General features: G+C 37.8%; 1 protein-coding gene across 2 annotated transcripts in view; it reads left to right on the top strand.

Moving 5' to 3' along the window:
- The first annotated feature begins 221 nt into the window (after positions 1-221).
- LOC136866561 (clathrin light chain) overlaps positions 222-25,494 on the top strand; it is a 51,860-nt gene continuing 26,587 nt past the window's right edge. For both annotated transcript variants that reach the window (XM_067143645.2, XM_067143644.2), the window contains exons 1-3: positions 222-376; positions 496-631; positions 11,604-11,720. In XM_067143645.2, coding sequence (XP_066999746.1) covers positions 499-631; positions 11,604-11,720 — 250 coding nt within the window. In that variant the 5' untranslated portion in view covers positions 222-376; positions 496-498. The remainder of the gene's footprint in view (positions 377-495; positions 632-11,603; positions 11,721-25,494) is intronic.

Raw genomic sequence — 25,494 nt, 5'->3', positions numbered from 1 at the left:
TTCGTAGTTTTAGGTTAGACATTATTTTTATACTGAAATAGAAGAATAGTTCAAAGAGGATTGACTCATGTTATTGCAATATATTTATACTTTTAAGAAAATCTACACTTTCTAAAGGAGAAGCATTGTAATCGTTTACTCTTTCACTGCAATCTCCATATATATTATTCTTTATGCCTTTTAGATAGTATAGTGTTTAGATCGACTTACCGAGCAAGTAGTATATTGCTTGAGTTCATATTGAATTTCTGGAAGGGGCGTTTTACCCTCAGAAGTGGTAGACTGTTGTTTCCTGTAGTTGTCACGAAAGTCAGCTGTGCTGACAGTTTATAGTTGTTACTCATTCCTGATTTTGTTCTGGTCACCTATATTTGAAGTGAGTTCTGAGTTAACGGTCGTTGGGGTTTCGGCGATTGCTGACTGATCGTCCAAATTGCTTGTACCATACTTTATATTTTATTGACGTACTGATGTATGAATGTTTTAACATTTCAGACCATGGATGGATTTGGAGACAATTTTGATCAACCGGAGATGGATCCAGCGGCCGAGTTTTTAGCTCGCGAACAAGATCAACTTGCTGGCTTGGAAGATGAACTCAATCCTATGAGTGGGGGCCCGATCGCAGATGGTACCTATTGATTTGTTCTTAATCTTGCGGAAAGAGAATCTATACATTTAAAGATGTATGTGTCGTATTTCTCTGTGTTAGGGCAAATTAGCTCCAAACGAAATGATTATTGTAAGGTAGGCCCTAGTGATTTGCTGACTAATTTAGCATCGATGACAAAATACGATCGGTTCTCTGGTACTATCTCCAGTGCACTCTAAAGATACTGTATAATTTAAAATTGAGCATGGGATTAAAGAATTGGGAGTGTGTAGTTTTAAAAATAATATCCTTGCACTTATTGCTATGAGGAATACATTAAACATTTTTCATCTGTTGTAGGCCTACAAGCGGAATGTTCTAGAACAGCAGCTGCACCTAAAACATATTTGTAAATATGTAACAAAGCTAGATGTAATTCATTGTGATGGAATGAAGTATTCTCAACATGTGTCAAATTTATGCTTGAATGACAGTATTTGAAGTATTGGAGTACTGTAGGGAATATTAGGTATATTCATTTACTTAGCAATAGATTTAGGTATTCTGCTACTGTGCAGAATTGTTTACAGTATTCTTTTTGGGGCTTCACACTCAATAGCAAGAATTATATACGTAAAGAATAGAGATAGTTGTACGGTATTTGATTGTAAGTCTTGTTTTTTTTTCTTTGCCTCTCTCTTTATGAAGAGGCAGTGTGCATTTACGTTTTCATACGTACATACATCTTCATTATAGACTTTAACGGCTTTCAGTATTCAGTGTGCAAGCCTCTGTGAATGTACTAAATTCCTCCACAATCCTCTATTTGATACTAGCTCTGTGGCCTCTTTTAGTTCCATACCTTTTACCTTTAAATCCTTAGAAATAGTCTTCTTGGTCTCCCTATACTTCTTGTAGCTACCCTTCATGCTCAAGTCCATTATTCTCCTAGTAACCTATCCTCCCAAATGTGCCTCGCATGAACCTACCAGCGAAGCTGGTTGTGCTTACTGCTCGTTCATATAGTTCATTCCTAACTTAGCTTTTATCTCCTCATTCAGAGTAAGTTACTCTCAAGCCATTGTTCCCACCTGTTTGTACCACCAATCATTCTCGCTACTTTCACGTTTGTTACTTCTATGAATAAGATTTCCTGAGACCACCCAGTTTTTTAATCCCATACGGTAAAGTTGGTCTGAAAACAAAGTGTCAAGTTAGTTTTGTCTTACAGAATACTGTTGATCGCAACTGCAAGTTCAGTTTTGCTGCACTTCGTTTCTATTTTGCTTACTATAGTATCATCCTGGGAAAGTACACATCTTAAATACTTGAAATGATCTTTTTCCAGTTTTGTATTCCAAACCTGACATTCAATTTTCTTGGGTTTCTTTCTTTACTGACATCACTTTAGTGTTGGAAAAGCTAATTTTCATATCATGCTCACTGCACATTTTTTCAAGTTCCAAGGCTCTGTGGCCACAAGTTGTAGGCTTTTACCTCAGTGTGTCATTAAGACAAAGTTGTTGGCACTCCCTTTCATTTTATACCTTTCAGTAGATGATGCATATAAACTGTGAACAGTAAAGAAAGATTACAGCTTTGTCTAATCCCTGTAAGTACCTTGGAAGTAAGAATTCGCTCAACCATCAATTCTCACTACAACCCAGCTGCCAACATAAGTGCCTTTGCTTTTAATAATCTACACTTAATCCATAATCCCTTGGTACAGCTAATATCTTTTATGTGGGTACTCTGTCATGTGCCACCTCTAGATCTACAAAACATAAATAACTGTCTATTCTGCTTGTAGCATTTTATATGTACCTGGTGCATACTTAAAATCTGATTGTCAGCCTCTTTGTGGTCTGAAACCACACTGGTTTTCATTCAACTTACAACCATTGATCACACCCTCCCTTTGAAAATCCCAATGAACACCCTGCCTGGTATACTGATCAACAAAATACCTTGATAGTTGCAATTGTTGCTATATAGTTGCTTATAGATATGTGCAGCCGGTGACTGCGTTTTTCCAATCAGAAGGTACTTTTACTAACATTTCATGCTAATCTTATTACTCTGTGAAGCCATTTTAGTATATTTCTCTCTTCCTCCAACTCTTCTCAAGACTTCTTCATTCTTTACTTTTTCTATCCATTGTATACTTTCCATTCTCCTCCAAATCCACATCTCAAATGCTTCATCTTCTTTCGTCCTCTTTTCTCAATGTCCGTGTCTCAGCTCCATACAGTGCCACACTCCATACAAAGCACTTCACGAATCGCTTCAAGTCTCTGTCCATGCCCCCATAAAAAAGTCTACTCTTCTTATGAAATGTTTCCTTCGCAATCGCAATAAAAGTTTTCACCTCTTGACTCATGTCCTCTGTCATTACACTTTCCAAGTATTTGAAAGCATCCACCTGTTCTATTATTTCCTGGCCTAACTTTATGGTTGTCTTCACTTTTCTTGTGCTTATTACCATACATTTTGTCTTTTTCTTATTAATTCTCATTCCAAATTCTTCAGACAGCATCTAGATCTGGTAGCATCATCATTATAGCTCGTTCACTCTCTGCCAGTAGGACCCTGTCATCAGCAAATCTAATATTCTCCTACCACCAACTTTCACTCCTTGTTTTCCAAGCATGCATTTCTGGATAATCTCTTCCAAATACATGTTAAAAAGTATGGGGGAGAGACAGCAGCCTTGTCTTAGTCCCCTTCCAATTGTGGTTTCTGTCATCTCATTCCCTATCTGCACTCTTATCTTCTGCTGTAGATACAGATTCTTAATCAGCCTTCTCTCCTTCCAGTCGACTCCGTTCCTGCTTCAAATATCCATTAACTTTTTCGACTGTACTCTGTCAAAAGTTTCTTCAATGTATCTCTCATCTAATGTTCTTAATAATCCAGTTGCATCCCTTGTTCCTTTGCCTCTCATGAAGCCTTACTGTTCCTCAGAGATACAGTTGTCTAGCCTTCCGTGAAGTCTTCTGTTCAATACTCTCAGAAATACTTTGGCTGCATGTGTTATCAGACTGATGGTTCTAAAATCTTCACATTTCCTTGAATTTTTTTTTCTTTTCAATCAGTACCATTACTACTGAAAGAAAATCATGTGGCCATTTGCTGCTTTCATATATCTTATTACAGAGATGTTAGCTCTTTCACTCCTTTATTTCCAAGACTCTTAAAATCTCTACTGGTAATCCATCATTCCCACCTGCTTTGTGGTTCTTCATTTCTTTCAGAGCTTTTCCTACCTCCCCTTCCAGAATGCTGTATCCTTTTTCATCTTCTATTACTCTTGTCTCATCTGTTTCTATATCGTTTGTTCTTTGGCCATGCTCATATAGACACTCTACATAGGCTACTCTTTCCACCTTTCCCTTACTTCACGTTTATACACCAATGTGCCATCGTTCCTTTCTATTTCCATACTGGTCCTGCTTAATTCGTTGTTCAGTTTTCTGTACATTCGTTTCCCATCCTCAGATCCTACATTCTTCCATTTTCTTCTTTCCTCCATCTTGCTCAGCATTGCATTTCTTTCCTTATTCTTGCAGATGTCCTTTTCCCAACTACTACTTCTGCAGAATCTGTGAGGTTTCCTCTCATCCTTTTCCATGTTTCATTTGCACTTTCTTCGTTAGAACCTCTATTCCATTTTGACATAAATGTCTTCCAGCTCATTTTCTTTACCACTTTCCTTTAGAATTACTAAGTAAAAAATATTCTCTTGGTTTACCCTTTCTCACTTTTTTCAACCGCACTTGCAAATCTCCCACCACCCTCCTCCAGTGTATGCTTTTGCATTTTTTAGACAGTTTCTGTACCTGTTATGTATCATGATATAATCAATTTGATACCTCTCACCATTCAACCTGGATGTCCACATGTAACGCAGTCTCTTGAGATGTTCGAACAAAGTGTTCCTGATCGCAAGCGAGTTTTCTTTGCAGAAATTAACCAACATTTCACCCCTGTTGTTCCTTGTACCCAGTCTGAATTTTCCAACTACTTCTTTTCTTCCTTCACCAACCACTGCATTACAATCCCCCATTACAATAATGCAGGCACTTCTCTTCTCCTTTACCATAAGTTCTTCAATCTTTTCATAGTATTCTTCTACTTCCTCATCCTTGTGTTGGCTTGTTGGCATGTAAACTTGTATTAGAACATCCTTCTTGTCACCCTTTAATCATCATCAATCTATCATCTGTGTTGTCCACCTTTAATACTTTGTTCTTCAGCCGTTTTCGTATCATAATTGGCACGCCATTAGTACCACCCGTTTCATTTTCTGAATAAAACAACCTGTAGTCTCTACTTTCTACCTCACAACTTCTCCATCTCGCTTCAGACATTCCTAAGGCGTCCAGTCGATTTTTCTTCATCTCTTGTTTTGCATTTTCCACCTTGCCACCTTGTAGCAGTTAGAACATTCTCTGTTCCACTCCTTATCTTCTCTTCCTTCTTCATAACCTGCTTTGACCTTCCTTTCTCATCTTCCTTGAACATATCTTTGGTTTGTCTCATTGTTATCCCCTCTTGGAGATCCGATTGAGGAGAAGTTTTACTTCCGGAATAATTTACACAAAGAGGCATACCATGTGTTTCCTGGGAAATATAATGTGGTAGTATCCCGTTACTTTCCACATAGGCAAGAAGCTGCCCAACCTAATGGGTGATTATCCCATTGTGACCGAAGATGTTCACGTCCATTGTAATGGTGCCAACAAGTGTAGACTCAAATTCCTAGGCAACGCCGGTGAGAGCATGCCGAGTGCCCGTCTTGTCATGGTTTCCATGGCATTGATGGCAAATAAAACAAAATGGGTGGCACTTAGGGCAAATGCAGATACAGTAAATAAATATATAGTCTCTGTTGGGGGTCTAGTAGTGTTATCTATGGATTGGAGACAAAACAAGATGACTAACGCCTACGGCATAAAAGACGCAGATGTCTTATCTTAAAAACCAATATCAATCACAAATTCAGCAGACAACACCAACACACATTCATTAAATGCCACAGTGTCACAAACAGTGCCAGGAAGCTGCTAACGAAGCACAGTTCCCCCTTATAGATGGATAAATGATGCACTAACATCACACATGATCCTGTGTTTGGCAGCCAAATTAAATTATATAGATATGAACATTAAAAGGACACACAATGACAGGTCAGTGTAGGAAGACAAGAACTAACATGAAAGGACAATCTCCACATCTTCAAATAGATGGTTCCCTCCGTGTCAATTTCCTCTACGTCTGTGTCAGTGTCTTCTTAGCCCATGACGAGCTCGTTTCTGCTTCCCAGCGGGCATCAACACTCTTTGAGGGGACCATTTTGACAGATCTTCAGTCTTGACGCGGGAAGTGTGGGATAAGAAAGTTGAATAAACACAGGAAATGGGAAGAAACTGTAGAATTTTACTATCTGCTATGCAGACTTAACATTGAAAGGGAGTTGAAATGATGCAAATCTAACATGTAATTCCTTTCATAGGAGAGAACAGTACATCAATCCAAATTCCGGTATCAATTAAATTAATGAGAAACATGACATTCTTTTTGACATAAATCTTCCTATTTACCAAAAGAAAACTAAATAAAAGTACATTAAATCCACCAGTTCATATACCCATACCCAATCCACTACAATCTGACCCTCCCCACCCACAACCACCATGAGCTATTCCTCTGTTTCCCACTAGCCAACCCATCTAGTGTTGTGTATTTACACACCAGTTCATAAGGCATGTAAAGATTTTGCGTATTTTTTATATTGTTTAATTTTCCATTTCATTTTCCTTTTCTTTTTTAAACATTCACTTTATATGGAATAATTTGAAACATCACTCCCACATCAGGTCACACTCGCATGATGTACGTCCCTATTAATACCACAAAAATGGCAGTTTATATACTCCTAGCAATAGTTAAATCTGAAGACCAAAGACATCAGTCATAGATCATCTTTTTAAACCCAATAACGCAAGGTAAAAGCTACACCAAACGCTCATCATAATGTACTAGTTAAAACTAAGATTTCCTTAAACGTAAACGTGTAAACGTGTTGGACATATGTGCAATATAAGTGCATTTGAATGGTGGAAAATAGATTTGTATGACACAACATTGCAAGTAGTATTAAAAAATAGTCCATATGTCGCAATACTCGAATCAGATGATATAGATGTTGATTCCCATAGGGAACATGAAATATTTGTCCTGAATGAGTAAATTTATAATACCAATATAATGGTCCGTTATTGGACATTATAAATTTTCCAGCTAACTCATTCTTGGTTGCCTGCGTTTCGCCCTCGTGCTAAGTTGGGCTTGAGGGCGAAACGCAGGCAACCAAGAATGAGTTAGCTGGAAAATTTATAATGTCCAATAACGGACCATTATATTGGTATTATACTCGAATCAGACGATCAACAAAGAACTGTAGAACGATAACTCCTTTCTTGCAAGAAGAGAATGGTTTAAGCCTGCTAAGTAGAAGAGCTATTGTCTGATGTTTGATCACCTTGAAGTATCTCATGACATCAAATGATGAATCATGTCAGATTTTTGCTTTTGAATCTAATACAGTGAGAAAATGTTTCTTTGCATTTTATTCACTAGGACTTGCGTGAAATTCTCCCTGGCTACAGTAGCTTCCCTTTCATTCTTGGCTTTATTGATAGTGATTTCATAAATGTTTTATTTTGAGACAGTTTAATCAGTTTGACATGCATTGCATGTAAGTGTTGGGAAAGCATTCTTTCTGATTATATCAGACATGTTTGCAAAATTAATAACTGGTTTGGTAGAAGGCAGTTTGGGTTTAGGAAAGGTTATTCCACTGAAGCTCAACTTGTAGGGTTCCAGAAAGATATAGCAGATATCCTGGATTCAGGAGGTCAAATGGACTAGCGCAATTGACCTATCTAAGGTATTTGATTGGGTAGATCACTACTGGCAAAAATGAGTGAAATTGGATTAGAAAAAAGTGACAATGGGTGGCTAAATTTCTAGAAGATAGAACTCTGATAATTATGATGTGTAAGAGGAATCAGAGAGAAGGCTTTTTGCAGCTGATGTTATTATGTACAGAGTAATAAATAAGTTACAGTATTGTGAGCAACTGCAAAATGACCTCGATAATGTTGAGATGGACAGTAGGCAATTGTATGAAGGTAAATGGGGTTAAGTCAGGTTATGAGTTTCACAAATAGGAAAAGTCCTCTCAGTTTTAATTACTGTGTTGATGGGGTGAAAGTTCCGTTTGGGGATCATTGTAAGTACCCAGGTGTTAATATAAGAAAAGATTTTCATTGGGGTAATAACATAAATATGATTGTAAATAAAGGGTACAGATCTCTGCACATGTTTGAGGGTATTCAGGGGTTGCAAGGATGTAAAGGAGAGGGCATGTCTCTGGTAAGACCCCAAATAGAGTATGGTTCCAGTGTATGGGACCCTCATCAGGATTACTTGATTCGAGAACTGGAAGAAATCCAAATAAAAGCAGCTTGATTTGTTCTGGTCGATTTCCAAGAAAAGAGTAGCGTTACAAAATTGTTTCAAAGTTTGGGCTGGGAAGACTTGGGAGGAAGGAGACAAGCTGCTCGACTAAGTGGTATGTAATACCAATATAGTTGGTCCGTTATTGGACATTATACATTTTCCAGCTAACTCATTCCTGGTTGAACATACAGTACTTTTCTAGGCTTTTGACAAAATTTATTGGCACATGTTTTATTAAGAGAACTGATGTTATACTGTCAAGCTTACACTCGTAGTTACTGGGATGTGGCACAGATCGCAGCACAGGAGAATAGATCTTGAGATTCTTGCGAGAGTCTAGAGATCTATGTCAGCCTCGAGAGCATTGCACGTCACTAGTTTAACCCCACCTTAAGGCCACAGTCAGTTCCTTCCCACTCCTAGCCATTTCCTATCCCATCGTTTCCATAAAACCTATTTGAGTTGGTGCCATGTAAAGCAACTTGTACAAAAAAAAAAAAAATAATAAGCACGTTACCATTACCTGATATAGGATTTACATAATTATAACTAGAGCTAGGAATTTTCAGTGCCAAATTTTGGTTGAAAAGGTGCAAAAAATTGCTTTAATTTAGTCACAAAAAAAAAGGTGCAAATTTTAAATGTAAATATACATGCAAATTACTAAATAGTACATTATGTAACAAACCTATAATGGCAATAATTAAGACAGGAGTATGTTTATAAAACGAGTGAAGCGAGTGTCTTAATTACCATTAGAGGCGAGTTGCATACAACGGTTTATGCTCGACGATAATTGAATCGATTATTTCAGAAACCAGTCAAGTGCCAAGTCTGTCATTTTTTAGGAAAATGAAAAAAACTGTCTAGCATCAGACAAAATGTTATGGTAGGGGTTTTAATATTTTAGCTTGAAAGTATTATATCTCTTAATACTTTCTATCTAAGGAAAAATATTTTGTGCTTATTAACTTTGCTGTAAAAAAATCCGAAAAATTCTCCACTTAACTGGTTTCTGAAATAAACGAGTGTTACAAACATATTTTTATAGGATAATTCTTGAATTTTGAAAGGATTTTATCATAAACCCCATATTTGTGGAAATAAAAAATATTTTAATAGGTTTAGACTGCATTGCTGATATAAAAGGATGAAATCAGCAATGCCTGCTCATCATGACAGGAGGTAATCAATCCTCATAAACTCCACAGCACATTCTGTCTCTATAGTAAGCCATAAGTGTTCATATTCCATCAAGTAAGGTTTTAAGGCATTTCGGTCACATAGCTTCTTAATATTGACGGGCACCTAAAACAAACAATAACAAAGAATAATGTAGGGCTCAGACCAGGTACTTCCTTGTCTAAGAAATATAAACTTCTCCTTTTACCCTTGCATTCCGAATAATATTACGCGTGTGAATTTGTCTACCACTCCTTGTTTCCTTTTCGATACAGGTTCGTCTTCTGAACTTTCAGACATATCACTACGATTATAAAACACTGGACTAAACAAACACTTTTTTAATCAGTTGTTGACAAAACTACGAACATGTGATTCCAGAAACACGACAATATAAACAGCTGAACAGTTGACTATTCTGGATTCAGAACAGCAGCGCCAACTGGCAAGGTGCGGCACATCACAAAATGTACTATCAGTTTACTGCAGAAACCAGCCAAGCGGTGTCACTTAACTGGTTTCTGAACTAAATACGAAATTCAACGTAATGCCTGACCATTATAGGAGAATGTTTGTTGACTGGTTTCAGCACTAAAATGTGCGTATACACTCTTAGTAACATATTCTGCCATTAATTCATTTTTTTTACTTTTTGGCACTCGACTGCTTTCTGAAATAATAGATTCAATTAAACTATTTTTTAAATATTCATAAATTTCTGTCGATGTCGCTTGACAGTTGAGTTTACTGAACAGAGCGCATGCACTGGGTTATTGACTTTCTGGAGTGGATCAGATACCTTGACAGTATCATATGTTTTCAAAACTTTGATAGATTATAACCTAGCTTTATTTCAAATACAAATTGTTTATTGTACAGTTGGTGAAGTGAGTTTGCGGGAATGTGCCATGTGGTTGTGGAATATTTAAAAAAAAAAAAATGCATTGATGTTGTGTCAGACACGTTTGATTTTGGAAACAAGTGCAAAGCTAGTGCGTTGAGCACAGGTGCAATGCTATCCTTACCTAATTGTACCTAATTAGTTAAACAGTTGTCATAATGAAAATCTGAACTCTGATTGGGGAACCTGTATCATAATGAAACTTCAACTATAATGAGCCTCATTAAGATTGTTTCCTGGCATATATTTTTATTTTGGCATTGTCAAGTTTAAACCAATTTAACACGATATGTAAGGACACAAAATTCTCATGTTATATATTAAAAGTTTGACGAAAACCAGTCCCAGAACACAAGGTTATTAGTCACATGTCCAAAAAACTGTCAAAGCAGATATTTAACATTGCAATGTTTTTTTCATTGAGGTTGTATCTCCGGTCACCAAGTAAATACTTATAAATAGATAAGGAATGTTCCATGTCAACAGATACAAGTGGTGCAAGTTTTGTTTGCAGTTGATATTAACTGCCCTTTCGTTGAAACATGCTTAATGTCAGGGTTTTTGACTAAGCTCTGTTCTAGTATCTGCTTTGCAATAACCTCCAGTGCTTCCTTCATATCCATCACAACAGCCCATTGCATATAGCCTTAAAATGGTTACAAATATACACTGTGTAGCCTTTTTCCAAGTACCCCATCTGGCAAGACATGGGGAAGTCACAAGATGTCCTGTATTTTCAACATAGACTTACGATCCTAGCGGCAAATTGAACTACAGAGAACCAAGCTTTACAGACGAAATGTTCGTTTCTTTTCTTGTTAAATTTCTTTAGACCGAGCTCGATAACTGCAGTCGCTTAAGTGTGGCCAGTATCCAGTAATCGGGAGATAGTGGGTTCAAACCCCATGTCGGCAGCCCTGAAGATTTTTCTGTGGTTTCCCATTTTCACACCAGGCAAATGCTGGGGCTGTACCTTAAGGCCACGACCGCTTCCTTCCCATTCCTAGGCCTTTCCTATCCCATCGTCGCCATAAGACATATCTGTGTCGGTGCGACGTAAAGCAAATAGCAAAAAAACAAATTCTTTAGGAATAAAATGCGGCAAAGGAGCCAAACATGTATAAACAAGTGGGAAAACGTGCAAGAAAGTGCAATTAAAACACAGGTAGAGGTGTTCATTTTGTGTTTTTCGTGCAAGACACACTAATTTGGGCATTCTAATAGCAAAAAAAGAATTAAGGTGCAGGACCTAAAATTCCTAGCTCTAGTTATAACTGTTTTCTGTTTGTGTGAAATTTTTATTTGAAGTGTTGCAGTGGGATGTAGTTAAGGATTTGTGAATGACCGCTTTTCTTAGACATCTTGCTCATTTGTCTGAAAAATGTAATATTTTGCTTGTAGATACTACCTTTGGTCAGCCAGCTTCTGCTCCTTCTCAAGTAGATCACACAGGCAGCTTTGAGATGATTGATAACTTCGGCCAGCAAGAAGGTTTTGAGTCTGTTGGAATGGGTTCTGGTAAGTGTTTCTTGAAGGGTTTGTTTTCCATATACTCAAGTATTTTTTTTTTTACTAATAAATTTATGATTGAGAAGGTAACAAGCTGATGTGATAAAAACCTTGTCCAGATGCTTTGAGCTGGTGAACTATTTTTAAGGCAGGAACAAACGTTAATCTGGCTGGGTTATATTTGTACCAGTCATATAATGTGGATTTCAAATCTCATATCATAGTCTCCTAAAAGAGGTTATTTCATCTCAAGTATCAAAAGATAGGAACACTTTACAGGATTGAGACAGTGACAGGTCAGCATCGGAAGAGGAATTGATCGAAGAGGAGGCCGCCACAGAGACGGATATAAGTTGATGTAATTAAGCTAGGCGACGAGAGTAACTATTACAGTCCCACTGCAGTAGTGCCATTATGTGGATTGGTAGCGGGTCAAAATCGAGACAATTTTTTGTCCCTCTTTCGGTCTACTACCTGCCAGTTTCTGCAGTAGTCGGTATTGTCATTACCATCTACAGTGATTAGTTAAGTCTCCGTGGTCTCCCCAGAAGAGGTCAACATGGCAACTGAGCACTCCTTGGACGGTGATCTCACTATGTGGGAACGTGGGGCTTTTTTTCCTGGGACAACTAGGTTCCTCAAAAAGTATTAAAATAGAGGAACATTGAGCCTCGTCACTCTTGTCCATAGTTTTTGCACGTTTTGGAAGAGGGCTGGTGATTTGCCAGTCTTTTTTGGGGAAGATATGACGACCCCCCCCCCCAATTGGGTTGGTGTATAGGGGATTGCTTGGGGTTCCCCTTCTCGTTTTTTGAGGCAGTTGAAGAATGGGTTCTTCTTTCCTAGCGTTTAGTCCCGCACTGGTGTAAGGTCCGCTTTTAAACATGCCATCCTCCACTTCACGCGGTCAAGGGTTTCAGCTTCAGTGATGCGTACAAGATGCACGTCTTCCTTGATGCAGTTGAACAGTCACTTCTTGGGACGACCTCGGGATCGAAAACCTCCAGGATCAAATTGGAGGGCTGTATGCATCATTCAGTCGGCAGGGTTTCGGACATAACCATCCCATCTAAGTCATGCTTCTCGCATCTTCTCTGGTATAGGTGCCACTTCCTATTTTGGACATCTTCATTTTTGACATGGTCCAGTCTTGTAAGACCCAGTGACCAATGTAACATTTTCATAGGTTAGCATTCTGACCCATAGTGCAACTGGTTGGACCATGGATTTGTAGACTGTTCTTTTCAGGGGGTGGAAATTATCTTGTAAAATAGCACATCATTGACCTGATGCCGCTTCAGCCATGTAGCGTGAATGGCTGGAAGATTTTCCACTTCTTGTAAGGGAAATCTCCCCCCCCCCCCCCAACACACACACACACACACACACACCCACACACACCCACACACACACAGTGGTGGGGGAGGACTTACCAGCCGAATGTTTCCCCGATGGTTTTGGCACTTGATGGCGTTTTGGGTAAGTTTCTGGATAATTGTTACTTTTGTTGGTTGGCTTGCTTGTGATGTGGAAGGTACAAAACCTAGGGGTGATGTGTGTACTGTAGCTGCCTTTGCAGCAAATGAGATGAAGAATTCCAGAGGAGCCATTGATTGGAACTCTTAAAACAAAAATCACTCCCACTGATAGAGGAGACGAGGACAAATATAAAAATACAAGAGACCAAGGATAACGAATACAGGCGGTAAATGATTATGAACACAGAACTTTTAGTGTTTATTCTACTGTAATGTGTTCCTGTCTTTCTGTATGACTTGATTTGACACTTGTTTGTTCCTTCGCAATACATATACTGTATGCTCATCTTGTGTTTGTCCTTTACTACTTGTATTCATCTTTATCTTATGTCTCTTTCCTTTTCCTGTGTGTGTCCTGCTTTGTTCTTATCCTACTCTTCCTACATAGACAAATTCTGTCAGAATGGCTCTTGTAACCTTGTGCAGGGTAACAAACACAAAATTAAAGCAAGGAAAAGGTTACGGTAATTTAGATTCATTACAAACTACCATTAATTAACCAAGATAAAAGCAAAATGGCAACTAAAGATAAAGGATATGGAAAAGGGAAGGGTCCCTATGAGGCATGGAAGGAAGAACTTTTGTGGACAACTTCAAGAAAAGGTCATTTTTGCTAAGCTGCAAATTTATTGTAACAAAAACTCATTTCAAACTAAAGTAAAACCATTTGCTCATTGCACATAACTTAAAACCCTACATGGATATTTCGCATCCATTTTTTTGCAGTGGGCTATTCTCATTTTAAGTTCAGGTCACGAGAATACAGGTATTCAATAGAGAATAACAGTAAGAAAGAAAAATTTAACTTAGAACAAGACCATTTGAACTTGTGAAGGGTAACCACTTCGCAAGTGACGTGTAGTGAGAAAATACATATTTGTGGTTATACAGATTTACATGAGGTCAAGTGTGATGGATGATTAGACTAAGGTTAACATAAACTGTTCAAAATTTGAAGATGCATTTAATTGAGAAATTATGTAGTCATTTAGTTTTACAAAATTTGAGGGTAAACTCCTGCCTAATAGGAAAAGATTTACTTTTAAATGAACCTTTTGCACTCCGATGTCGAGTGGGGCTTGACATTAAAATATTACTTGCGCTCCGATGTAGTCACACTCGACATGACAATAGCTCATACTTTCAGCGTTCCTATGTCTGTGCTGTGTTCTATTGTTGTAGAGATCGAGCTCGATAGCTGCAGTCGCTTAAGTGCGGCCAGTATCCAGTATTCGGGAGATAGTAGGTTCGAACCCCACTGTCGGCAGCCCTGAAAATGGTTTTCCGTGGTTTCCCATTTTCACACCAGGCAAATGGTGGGGCTGTACCTTAAGGCCACGGCCGCTTCCTTCCCACTCCTAGCCCTTTCCCGTCCCATCGTCGCCATAAGACCTATCTGTCGGTGCGACGTAAAGCAACTAGCAAAAAAAAAAATGTAGAGCTATCTACTAGTCTCCAAAAGAACACCTTCCCCTATTTAATATAGTTTTCGGGAATTGCACAGTCTTTGTAACTTCGGTTATTCTCAGGTATAGATTGAATGTAAACGTGGCTTCTGTCCATCTTCACTCATGGAAATAGATATTTTAGAACAGTTAGTGGACAGTATTGATGCTTTCAACATCAGGAAACTATTCAACTTCATTTATTGACAGAAGTGAAACTGTATTGAACAATTAGAGAAATCAAACTTAATTATTGGCTACATGTCAAAGATGGAAGGCATTGATTGCCTGGACCACTACACATCAAGCTATGCTTTTGTAGTTAAAAAGCTTGAAATGGTGGCAGAAATTGTACTTGTGGCTGTTGTAACTGGTAATAGTCGACAGCTTTTTGCTCTATAAAGATTACTGCACTGCGAAAACGGGCGATCAGTGGGTTGGTTGGCGAAGTACGCATCAAAATTCAAAAGTGAGAAAGACCATGTACTTCTGATGTAGAACATTTGAATAGTAAACTGCACATTATCAACCACCTATCTGGAAAACAACATAAATACTGCAGTCCTCTCAAACAGGAGCAAGTAAGGTGGTGGAAAGGAAACTTGTTCGAGAATACTGTCTCCACCCAGAAAACTGTTTTGAAAAGTACCGCAAGTGTGGCCTCCAAAGAGGCCTGGTGCAGGCATCTTGCACATCGTGATGGTGAAATTATGAAGACGTACATATATCCAGTCCCTGTGCCAAAGTAATTAACCAGTTATGGTTAATATTCCCAACACTACCAGGGCCCCTGTTATATACTGGCTAAATTGTGTGTGTGCTGGCCTTGTCTCTCTCTTCCGACCTGTGCATTCAGATCTCCCATAATAACCACTCCCACACCTGAAATTTCTCTTTCTACTTTCTCCAAGAATCCTTAAATTTCTTCTTCCCTGTTTCCAGTCTATCATGCATACAGTTATATAAAGTCAATCACTTCATCATCTTTAGTCTAATTATTATTCTGTCACTCACACATTACCACTTCAAGATGCTCCTCCAGTTGCTTCAAAATGATTAGTCCCACTCCATTTATTGCCTCTTGGCCACCACTCCAGTATAATGTACAGTATATCCTTTCCTCAATTTCTTCCTTCTGTTACCTTTCCATTTCACTTCACTCAGCCCCATCATTTCCACCTTCTCCATGAAATCTACTTCCTCCACCTTTCTTGTCAGGGTCATTAGATTTACCCCTGTGGGTGGGGGACGCAGATGAATACACACATGGTATCCCCTGCTTGTCGTGAGAGGTGACTAAAAGGGGCGACCAAGGGATGATTGTATTCGAACCATAAAACTACTTGTGATTAGTACCACCACACGGGGAACACCATGGGTCGCTTTTACTCGCGCATACTACCACTATTGATAAACTTAACCATGATAGGTTAATATGGATGACTGATCCGTATTGACTAGTCTGTAATATATTACTACCACTATGTTGGGTACGAAATAGGTTTGTGATTAGTAGCAACGGAGTGCGTTGCCGGCTTTTACAGTACCTGTGATTAGTACCACTTTAAGAGCAACACCATGGTTCTGCCTTACCTACGATTAGTACCCACTATATGAGGAACACCATGGGATGGCGAGTCCCTGTGGTTAGTACACATGTGCCTGCAATGTGCAAAACACCATAAGTCTGTATGACGTGCGAATTTCATTACCTGTGACTAGTACCATAATGTGTGGAATATCGCGAGTCTACTCTACTTTTGATCAGTACCGCAACATGACAAATACCATGGTTCTACTTTCCTAGCGGCCGATGACTTGGATTTTGGACTCCTTTAGACTACTCATTTCAGTATTGTGCTTTAGAGGCAGTCCCTTGGTTAGTAATACTATTGTTTTACATCGGTTTCAGTGAATGTGAGGCATTACAGGTCGGATCCACTGATTGTTTTAAATTCATATCCATCCATTCATTCTTTGTTTTCACGTTTTGAATTCTGGTCAGTGGATGATTTTGGACTTTTAATTTGTCATTACATTTTGTCTCATTTCGTACCATTAGGAGCCTATGATCTAGATGTTGGGCCCCTTTAAACAAGCATCATCATGTTATAGATGTTGATTCCCATAGGGAACCTGAAATATTTGTCCCGAATGAGTAACTTAGCACACTGGAATTGAAATAAGGTAGTTCAACCTATTCAATACAAATAAATATGAAATGTAGTATTACATTCCTATTTAATCAAAAGCGGAAGCGGTACCGGTTTCGACCCTAATCTGGGTCATCAGCCGAATAAAATGGAAAAAACAATGCATAGGTAAATAACAAATTAAAGAGTAAGTCTTTCACAAAAACAGTTGGAGGCAAAAAATGTTAATGGGGATTGGCACTGTGCAATTTTAAATCATAAAATCTAGATGATGACCCAGATTAGGGTCGAAACCGGTACCGCTTCTGCTTCTAATTAAATAGGAATGTAATACTACATTTCATATTTATTTGTATTGAATAGGTTGAACTACCTTATTATTTCAGTTTCATTGTGATACATTTCAATACGGAACATTATGAAATTTTTATTTTTAGCATACTGGGGCGCTGGCAACCAGGAATGAGTTAGCTGGAAAATTTATGATGTCCAATAACAGACCTTTTATATTGGTATCATCTTCATGTTGGTTACTGGTTGCCCATTTCTCACAATTCCCCCAGTACCCTGAGAACTGCAAGTCTTTCAGCAGGGGACGCCCTAACCTTTTCCGAGGTTGATTTACAACTACCATACCATATATAGGCTATTATTACGATGGGGTCACCACTCCCAAAGGCATTTTATACCTACTGCTAGGCGTTATTCTAGGCTGCTCCACTGGAGTACAGCTCCTTCTGTAGCTGCTCTGGAGTACAGACGCTACAGGTTTCCCTCTTCTGTCACCGATGCCATACCAGTCCACCTTCTCCGCCACTGATGCCGTTGGGGTCTTCACTTTTACCCTGGGCTTGGGCCCTCCATATTTGTGACCCCTGGAGAGAGTATCCCAGTATTTTAAAGCCCCCAGGAACTGGGCTGCCTGTTTGTTCGCAGGTTGTATTGGGTATTTCAACCAGCCCTACGAATTGTAGAGTTCCCCTATCTGCCACCTGGGGACTCACCCTCTAGGGGTTAACAGGCTCCCCCGAGGGCCTTTCTAGGCTACACTGCACTCACAATAGACCCAAATTCAACAATAAAACATCACTTTGTTGTTTTTAATCATGTTAATAATAGATTACACACTCAAATCTGATCCTCCTCTTGAGATCTATCACAAATAACTTCTGTTTCTTCAACAGGATTGTTTACGTTTTCCTCAGGACAGGTGAAAGTTGCAAGCTTGTAGTGTTTGCTAAATCTGTAACTCTTACCTATGGGTTTGTGTATTCAGCGTTCTGATGAGAAAGTTGAGATGTGGAAGAAAAATTGCATCATTCAGTACTGCGGGCAAAATTTAAAAACTTAAAATACACCCATTGAAAGAGCAGAAAGGTATTGAGGCTTCACTGTATTTTGAAGGTTATAACTCGCAACTAAAATGCGGTATTAGGATGTAACATTTGTACCCCACCTCTCTTTTCTCCAGGAATCTTGAACACACTTAAGTGGTCATTGTAATACTCTGTATTCAGAGCACTAAACTGTATGAAAGACTAACAGTTCAAGAACAACCAACATAAACCGCAGATAAATTGTAACGTGAAGACACATGCTTAAATTATACTTTTCTATTGGTTGATTGTATAAGTCGAGTTTCGGAATGACAAGAGTAATGGATAAGGAGAGTTATAGAAAAATACCCTAACTTTGGTTTCAGATTTTTATGGGGAGGAAAAGGCAAGTTTTGATGCATACTTTCGTGATGGAACTATCACAAACCTAACCAAGCACTTTTTTTAATTGGACAAGACAGGTTTTGGAGCGGACTGCCTCATTTGTTTGTACTTTATTCATTAGATCCAGGGGAATGTGATTCGTGTAGTAGTTTCCTGCTGTGTCTCAATGGTTAAGGATCGAATCCCAGTGGATCTTGCGTAGGAGTTTTCGGCCAAAAAAGCTGCATCTGGCCTTGCAATTCCGGCCAAAATCCAAAAAGCCAGTGACTCCAGAAATGCCTGGGATAAGCTAAAGAAAGCTTTCATATTTTTTAGATTAAGGATTGGCAGCTTTGACACCTTGGCAACATAACTGATGTCTCTCAAAAAGGTGGCTGCAATTCAAATCCCAAAATTTTCAAAATGGAACTTAAGAAGCAAGGACCACTGAAGAAGAAATACAAGAAGCAAGAAAATTAGTGTCCGAATTATTTTTTTTTTTAAGACTGCAGGAATACTTTTTGGTTTCTGTTTTCATAAGGAATTTCCAAAGGAACAGAATAATTGTTAAAAAGAAATTCAAACTGGTCTAAGGTAGCTGGGGGACTGTAGAGCATTGACATGAAGTCAAAATTTGCAGATTTGATCCTGGTCAGTTTGGTTAAATTTCAAGGTGCTAAAGTACACTGTTGGTAGGTTTATACTCTTCAGTTCCTGTTTTCAGTTCTCTCCTAGGTCAGGTTATGAATCGAGGACCTCCATTGTTTATCTCTTAAATACACTTTTCCGCTTCCAATACGCCTTCTATCTTTTCTCCTCTCTTTTGTGTAATCATACACCTTTAGTCCTTGTGGTCTCCTTCCTGTTGGTTTCTCTGTACTTTCTTTGGAATTCTGTCTTGTAATTGATAAGTAAAATTAAAAATTCACCTTTTCAGTACTAATAAACCAAATAAGTGTGAAAAGAATTATATTTTGTTAAGTGTCGTTCTGATCGTGACTTCAAGATTTTGAAATTATTTGGAGTTTTATTCTCCAGATACTTTTAGGGGCATCATAAGTTCCATAGTGTTTATATTGTGCCCTTACATGAATTTCTGGTTCAGGGTTCAAGTTATTAATACTATACCACAGCTGGTGTCATGCGGAGATGCAAGGAACTCTACTCAAGGGACGTGCAAGTTAGAGTCCGGTCACATTGTTCTTCAGTTAGACTTTGAGATCTGGCTGACGTACGGTAGTGCATATTTAACTACTTAAGACTATACAATACTATCATACTAAACTTAGCCTATAAATGAGAACTCCAAGAATTTTCTTTCTTTGGAAGGATATTCTGTTTTAATGAATATCATGGTATGAAATTCATTTTTACAAAATAATCAAAACATGATTGGATATCTGTTCAAAATTGATTATGACCATTGTCAATGTCAAAAGTCCCTAACTTTGTTGGTTACAATGATTCACAACAGTAAGCTTTCATAATATATTGAAACATGTTCGCCACATTATTAACATTAAATTCATATGTCTAATAATTCCATCAAAAGGAAAAAAAATGAAAGAAACCAACATGAATTGCTGAAGGCTTAACTTTAGCGTTAGATTCCATTATTTTATATAATTTGCTTCCTAGTTTAAAATTAAAAATCTTTATTCCTTGCCACTTGCATTCATTGACCCCAAAAATTTCTTTCAATATTCTGTCATCTATTTTATTATCTAATTCAGTAAAAATCTAACAAAACAACTTGGGTGCTCCAATATTATGCTCACATCGCTTATTCAACCGTATGACCAATGAAATGGGAATACTCCAAGATTCCTTTCTAATTACTAAGGTTACGTTGTAAAATTAGAAATCGGCATCCTCTGACAGTCTGACAGTTGCATCTAGACAGTAAGTTTCCTGAAAATAATGTCTCTACGAATAATAAATGGTCAGGACTCTTGATGACTCTGTAACCTCTGGTGTTCTCCATGAAAATCCTGAAAATGTACATTTAATGCTAACTACCAATTCTATGGGCTAGCAGAAAAAGATCATTAGCAGGAAATCAAGCTACACACTACCAAAGTAAGCTCTATCCATCTTATCTGCAAAATAGTTCACTTGTACATGGTGTCATCCATTATCGAAGATTCTATTTCATCCCTTCACACATGTGTATAACTCGCATACATTAAATCCTAGGTTTTCGCATTTTGACAACTATCACATTATCAACTTCAGTATCCTTCGAAAACATCAAGAAACTGCCTATCCATACCTAAGTGCTTGTCCATCACCACCATTAAATCATACGCATGACAAACATCAATCCTTACTTCAATAACATATCATCGGGACTTTTAGGAGATTGCATTATATCATTCAATGCATAACACCAATGAATTATCTTCCAACATAGCATATCAAATCATTCACTTCATTTCAATGACCTGTCTCCACATCTTTCATTTCACATGCGTGTCATGCTCAAATAAAATTCAGTTCACCTTCTACATATCCAAGCACATTATTCTCGAAGACTACATCATCCTTACATATGTATAAATCATTCAGTGCCATAAAACTGTTTTTCTTCTCATGAAAACTATGCATATGATGTGAAAATATATTAGATGACTCTAATTTAATCACGTTAACCATCTTGTGGTCACCTCAAATATGCCTACACAATAAATACACTGATGCTCATTTACGAAGACATTATTTTACTAAATGCAACGACCATGTTTCAGAAAATTTTCTGCGTAATATCTACTGTTAGGCACTCTAATTCAAAATATAGCACACAAAAAATTTATTTTTCCTGAATTATTCATGATGAAATTGACAGCTCGCCATGCCTGTTATAAAACACTGTTCTACGACCATATGGTATCACTCAAGTTGTTTACCTACATGTCACATTTTTGACACCATAAATTGATCTACTCTATTTTAAGAAACTACATAGCAAATAGCTGAAAGGCACTTGTTTTTGGTGCTTTCATATTGATGGCTTTGGGAAGATGACATCTGCCATCTCTCGGGTCTTAATTCCATCATCTGGCCTTCATTCCAACACTCCAGACCCCTCAGGACCACTTCTCGAGTTTAACCTTTACATTGCTGCGCTCGCAATATTGCGAGCGCGGAGAGTGACCACTGCTCTGCTGTGCCCGTAATATTGCGAGTGCGACATTCTTCTGACTTTATCAACGCAATACTTCCAATGTTGACATAAGTAGTCATTCAAATTCTGTGGGCGGATACACGCATCTCTCTGCAGTAGTTAGGATCTTAAGAAATGACAATCTGTTGATTCATTTATGAGTTATTGAGATAAATACGACACTCTGCTTTACGAGCTGCTTTGCGGTATGTCCGGCGTGCAAGCTAGCAGTGAGGCCCGCGTCAGGGATGAGTAAGCTACAGTATGTCGACCGCCAGTAGAGCGCGCGATCTTACCGAATCCGAGGTTGTAAGAGTGCTATCCACATTAGAATCAGAATATGAATATTCCGATTTTAGTGATTTCGAGAATGATGGTGATGACACCAATTATAATGAAAGTACAGAAGTTGTCCAACCACTTGTGCAAAGCATGAGAAAGAGAAGCTGTACCTGTTCTATGTTCAAATGGCAGGATAATGTGTTTACTCCAGTTGTGCACGATTTTGATGGCGCAAACAGTGGTATTACTCTAGGTGTTCAAACACCACGCTTGATGAGAAAGAGGAAAGAAAGTAGATATATGTGTGAAAAATGTGACGTTGGACTCTGTGTACACCCCTGCTTCGGAAACTACCATACCCTAGTAAGGTACTGAAGGAGAACTTATTTCGTGCGAATGAACACTTCCAAAGAAGACATGCGATTTGAAAAAAATTTAGGCTACCCACAGTTTTGGAATTACCAGTTTTGTACAACCCTTGATTAGCTGGTCTGGACCATTTTTTATTTTTTTTTATTTTTTTTTTTGCTAGGGGCTTTACGTCGCGCCGACACAGATAGGTCTTATGGCGACGATGGGATAGGAAGGGCCTAGGAGTTGGAAGGAAGCGGCCGTGGCCTTAATTAAGGTACAGCCCCAGCATTTGCCTGGTGTGAAAATGGGAAACCACGGAAAACCATTTTCAGGGCTGCCGATAGTGGGATTCGAACCAAGATTTATAGGAATTTTTAATACATTCTCAGTGTTTTATCTTGAATAATATTTTACTGTAAAATTTAGATACATTTTTACTCAATTTAGACACCCCTGAAGTTATCGTCTTCAGTTTAGTTATATATCTGTGCTTGGAAGTTGACAGCTAGGACCACCTGTAGCCACTGAAATATGCAAGTTGAGCTTTTTACTGTTATTTTTAATTATTAGTTCGATTTTTGTTCAATTGTTGGCCTTTTGTTGGACAACCTTAAATTTCCTGTGCAACATATAGCTAATTTTGTGTTAGAGAAATCAGTTTAGGACCTTCCATATTTAGTATAAAAATATGACAAGCAGGCAAGAACCATCTGGTTTTTCCCATCTTATTTCCGACTTTTATGTATTGAAGTTAATTATTAAAAATAATTCAGCTCAGGGCTTTTACAAAAGAGAATTTCTCAGCAACGAAAAGGTTAACTCAGCATTGTCTATTAGGCATCTTTCAATCTTTCATGTATGGCGACATCATGGTACCTGAAATATGGAATTAGCACAATGGCATAGACATAAATAATACTTTACAATGATCTGAATCACTCACCTTATTACTCAAGAGATTAAGATATATCTTTATCCCTTTAATTATTTCGTACTATCATACAATATTTATATAGTTAAAAATAAGTTTTAGATTTAGCTTCTTGTCTGCTTGCAACGTTTCTAATGTCTCCATTGATGCTTTCAAGGCCCGTACTTAGACACGATACTGAATAGGCTTTTGGGCTTATGCCGCGTCAAGAAAATAAGGTGAAATTCTTTACGTTCTCTAACAGTATCGTTTCTAATGTTATTTTAGCATCTCTTCATTATTCACGTTTTTACAAAACAAAATCCTATTCTAAAATACAATAATAAGTCGGCTTGCATTTCGTGTATCCTCAGAATTCCGTTGCCAGTAATCTCCCTTCCAGGTGATTTTGATGTTTTGAGCATAACCTCTTTGATACAGGACGCTCTTGTAATCACTGAACTTGGCAAAGGAATATACTTAACAATCCGTCACCTTCTTAGATTTACGTATCAATCGATTATGATATAATGGATCTCAACTCTCAAATTATATTGTAATATATAGACAATGTATGAACATTGTATGTGAATTAAACTTGGCCTGTATTACACACCTTCACCGTTGAGGTACCATGCCATCTATTGATATTTGTTTCTCTTCTGCTGAATAAAATACAACATTTATTCAATATTATCTCATCGTATTAAAACATTCCGTTACGACCGTGATTTAATGGATACCACAGAGTTCTGACCTTATGAATTCACTGGTACCTTCAATTTGTTATATGGTATTCATTCAGCTGAGAAAGTTATTTCATTTACTGGTGTACATGGATGTAGGACAATTGGGCGTACCCTCACGTATGATTTCATTAACTTTTATTACCATAAACTTTCAATGTTCTCTTTAACTCGATCTAGCAACCATTGGAAGGTTATATGTGTATTGATTTAATGATATGTATATTTACGATTGCATGTTTTCATATTTTGGCTGAAGATGACACTCACCAACGTCGAAACTAGTTCCAAGTAAATGTTATAACTTATTTGGTTTATTATTAGTATTGAAAAACTGGATATTTTTAACTGTGTTCTCCCATTCATTCAAATCTGTCCATACCATTTCAGTTTGCTTGTTTCTATCCTGTCCTGTAGTTTTAAAACTTTAATCCTCTTTCTAATCTGTTCATTTCTGGGGCCTGTTCCATGAACTTTGCAACTTTTGAACTTTGCACTTTACAATTATTCCAAAATCTTTCTGTTCCACCATGATGTAGGTATTACTTCAATTTCTTTGCAGAGTGAAAAGTCTTTGCGTAAGAGTGAATCGATCAGGTTTTTTCCATGAAGTTAGTGATCTTTTCACTTTTCAAGCCTGTTATGTTCCTCCATCAGTACATAAATAATAGTACAAAGAAATTAAGTGAATTTTTCAGAAATCTTGCGAAGAGTCATCAAAAATCAAAACAAAATTTTTAAACTACCAGTACCACATTTATATCATCTTAACTGTAAAAAATTAAACATTAAAATAATGGGGTTTTTACATCGAAGGCTATATAAATGTGGTACTGGTAGTTTTAAGATTTTGATTTCTGATGATGGGAAATGAGGATAATTACAAGAAGCTAGCTGTGCTAGAAGTTGTCAAAGAGAAACGGGACATCCTTTTTGGCAACTTTAAAAATAATGAGAGAATGATGTCCATGTCTCTAAACATAAACCTCTTCATGCTCAGGAGCATAAAAATTGAAAATACTATCAACACAGCCACACACAGAAGGAAAGCCACCCTTCATTAGAAATTCCTTTGCTATATTATGTGAATTATCAGACCAACATACTATGTTAGGGACTATTGCTATAGCATCTATGACCTTTGCAAGTTTTGCAAATAGTTGAATTTGATGTCCCTTGCATTGCTGCTACACCGTGCAGCTGGGCACCATTTCCTCACCAATGTAAGCATATAAGAATTTTTTTTCTTTTTCCAAAAGGGATTGACTTCTTTCTTTTTTCTTTCTTTCATTTTTTCTCTTTTAAATTGTAACAGTTATTTAAAAAAAGCTTCTGTTTCTAGCATGGTTGTCTTTCTCTTGTTCTTCATGCTTTGTTTCGGGAGCTAGTTCTGTGACTCTAATATTCAGTAATTTTGAAAAATATACTCCTGTCTGTGGAGTATATCCTCTTTTTGTGTCGAAATCTATCCTGCTTCTGTCTTGGCGAACTG

Source organism: Anabrus simplex, chromosome 3 (genome assembly GCF_040414725.1).
Source record: "Anabrus simplex isolate iqAnaSimp1 chromosome 3, ASM4041472v1, whole genome shotgun sequence".
Lineage (NCBI taxonomy): Eukaryota > Metazoa > Arthropoda > Insecta > Orthoptera > Tettigoniidae > Anabrus > Anabrus simplex.
This window is presented reverse-complemented; position numbering and strand designations above follow the sequence as displayed.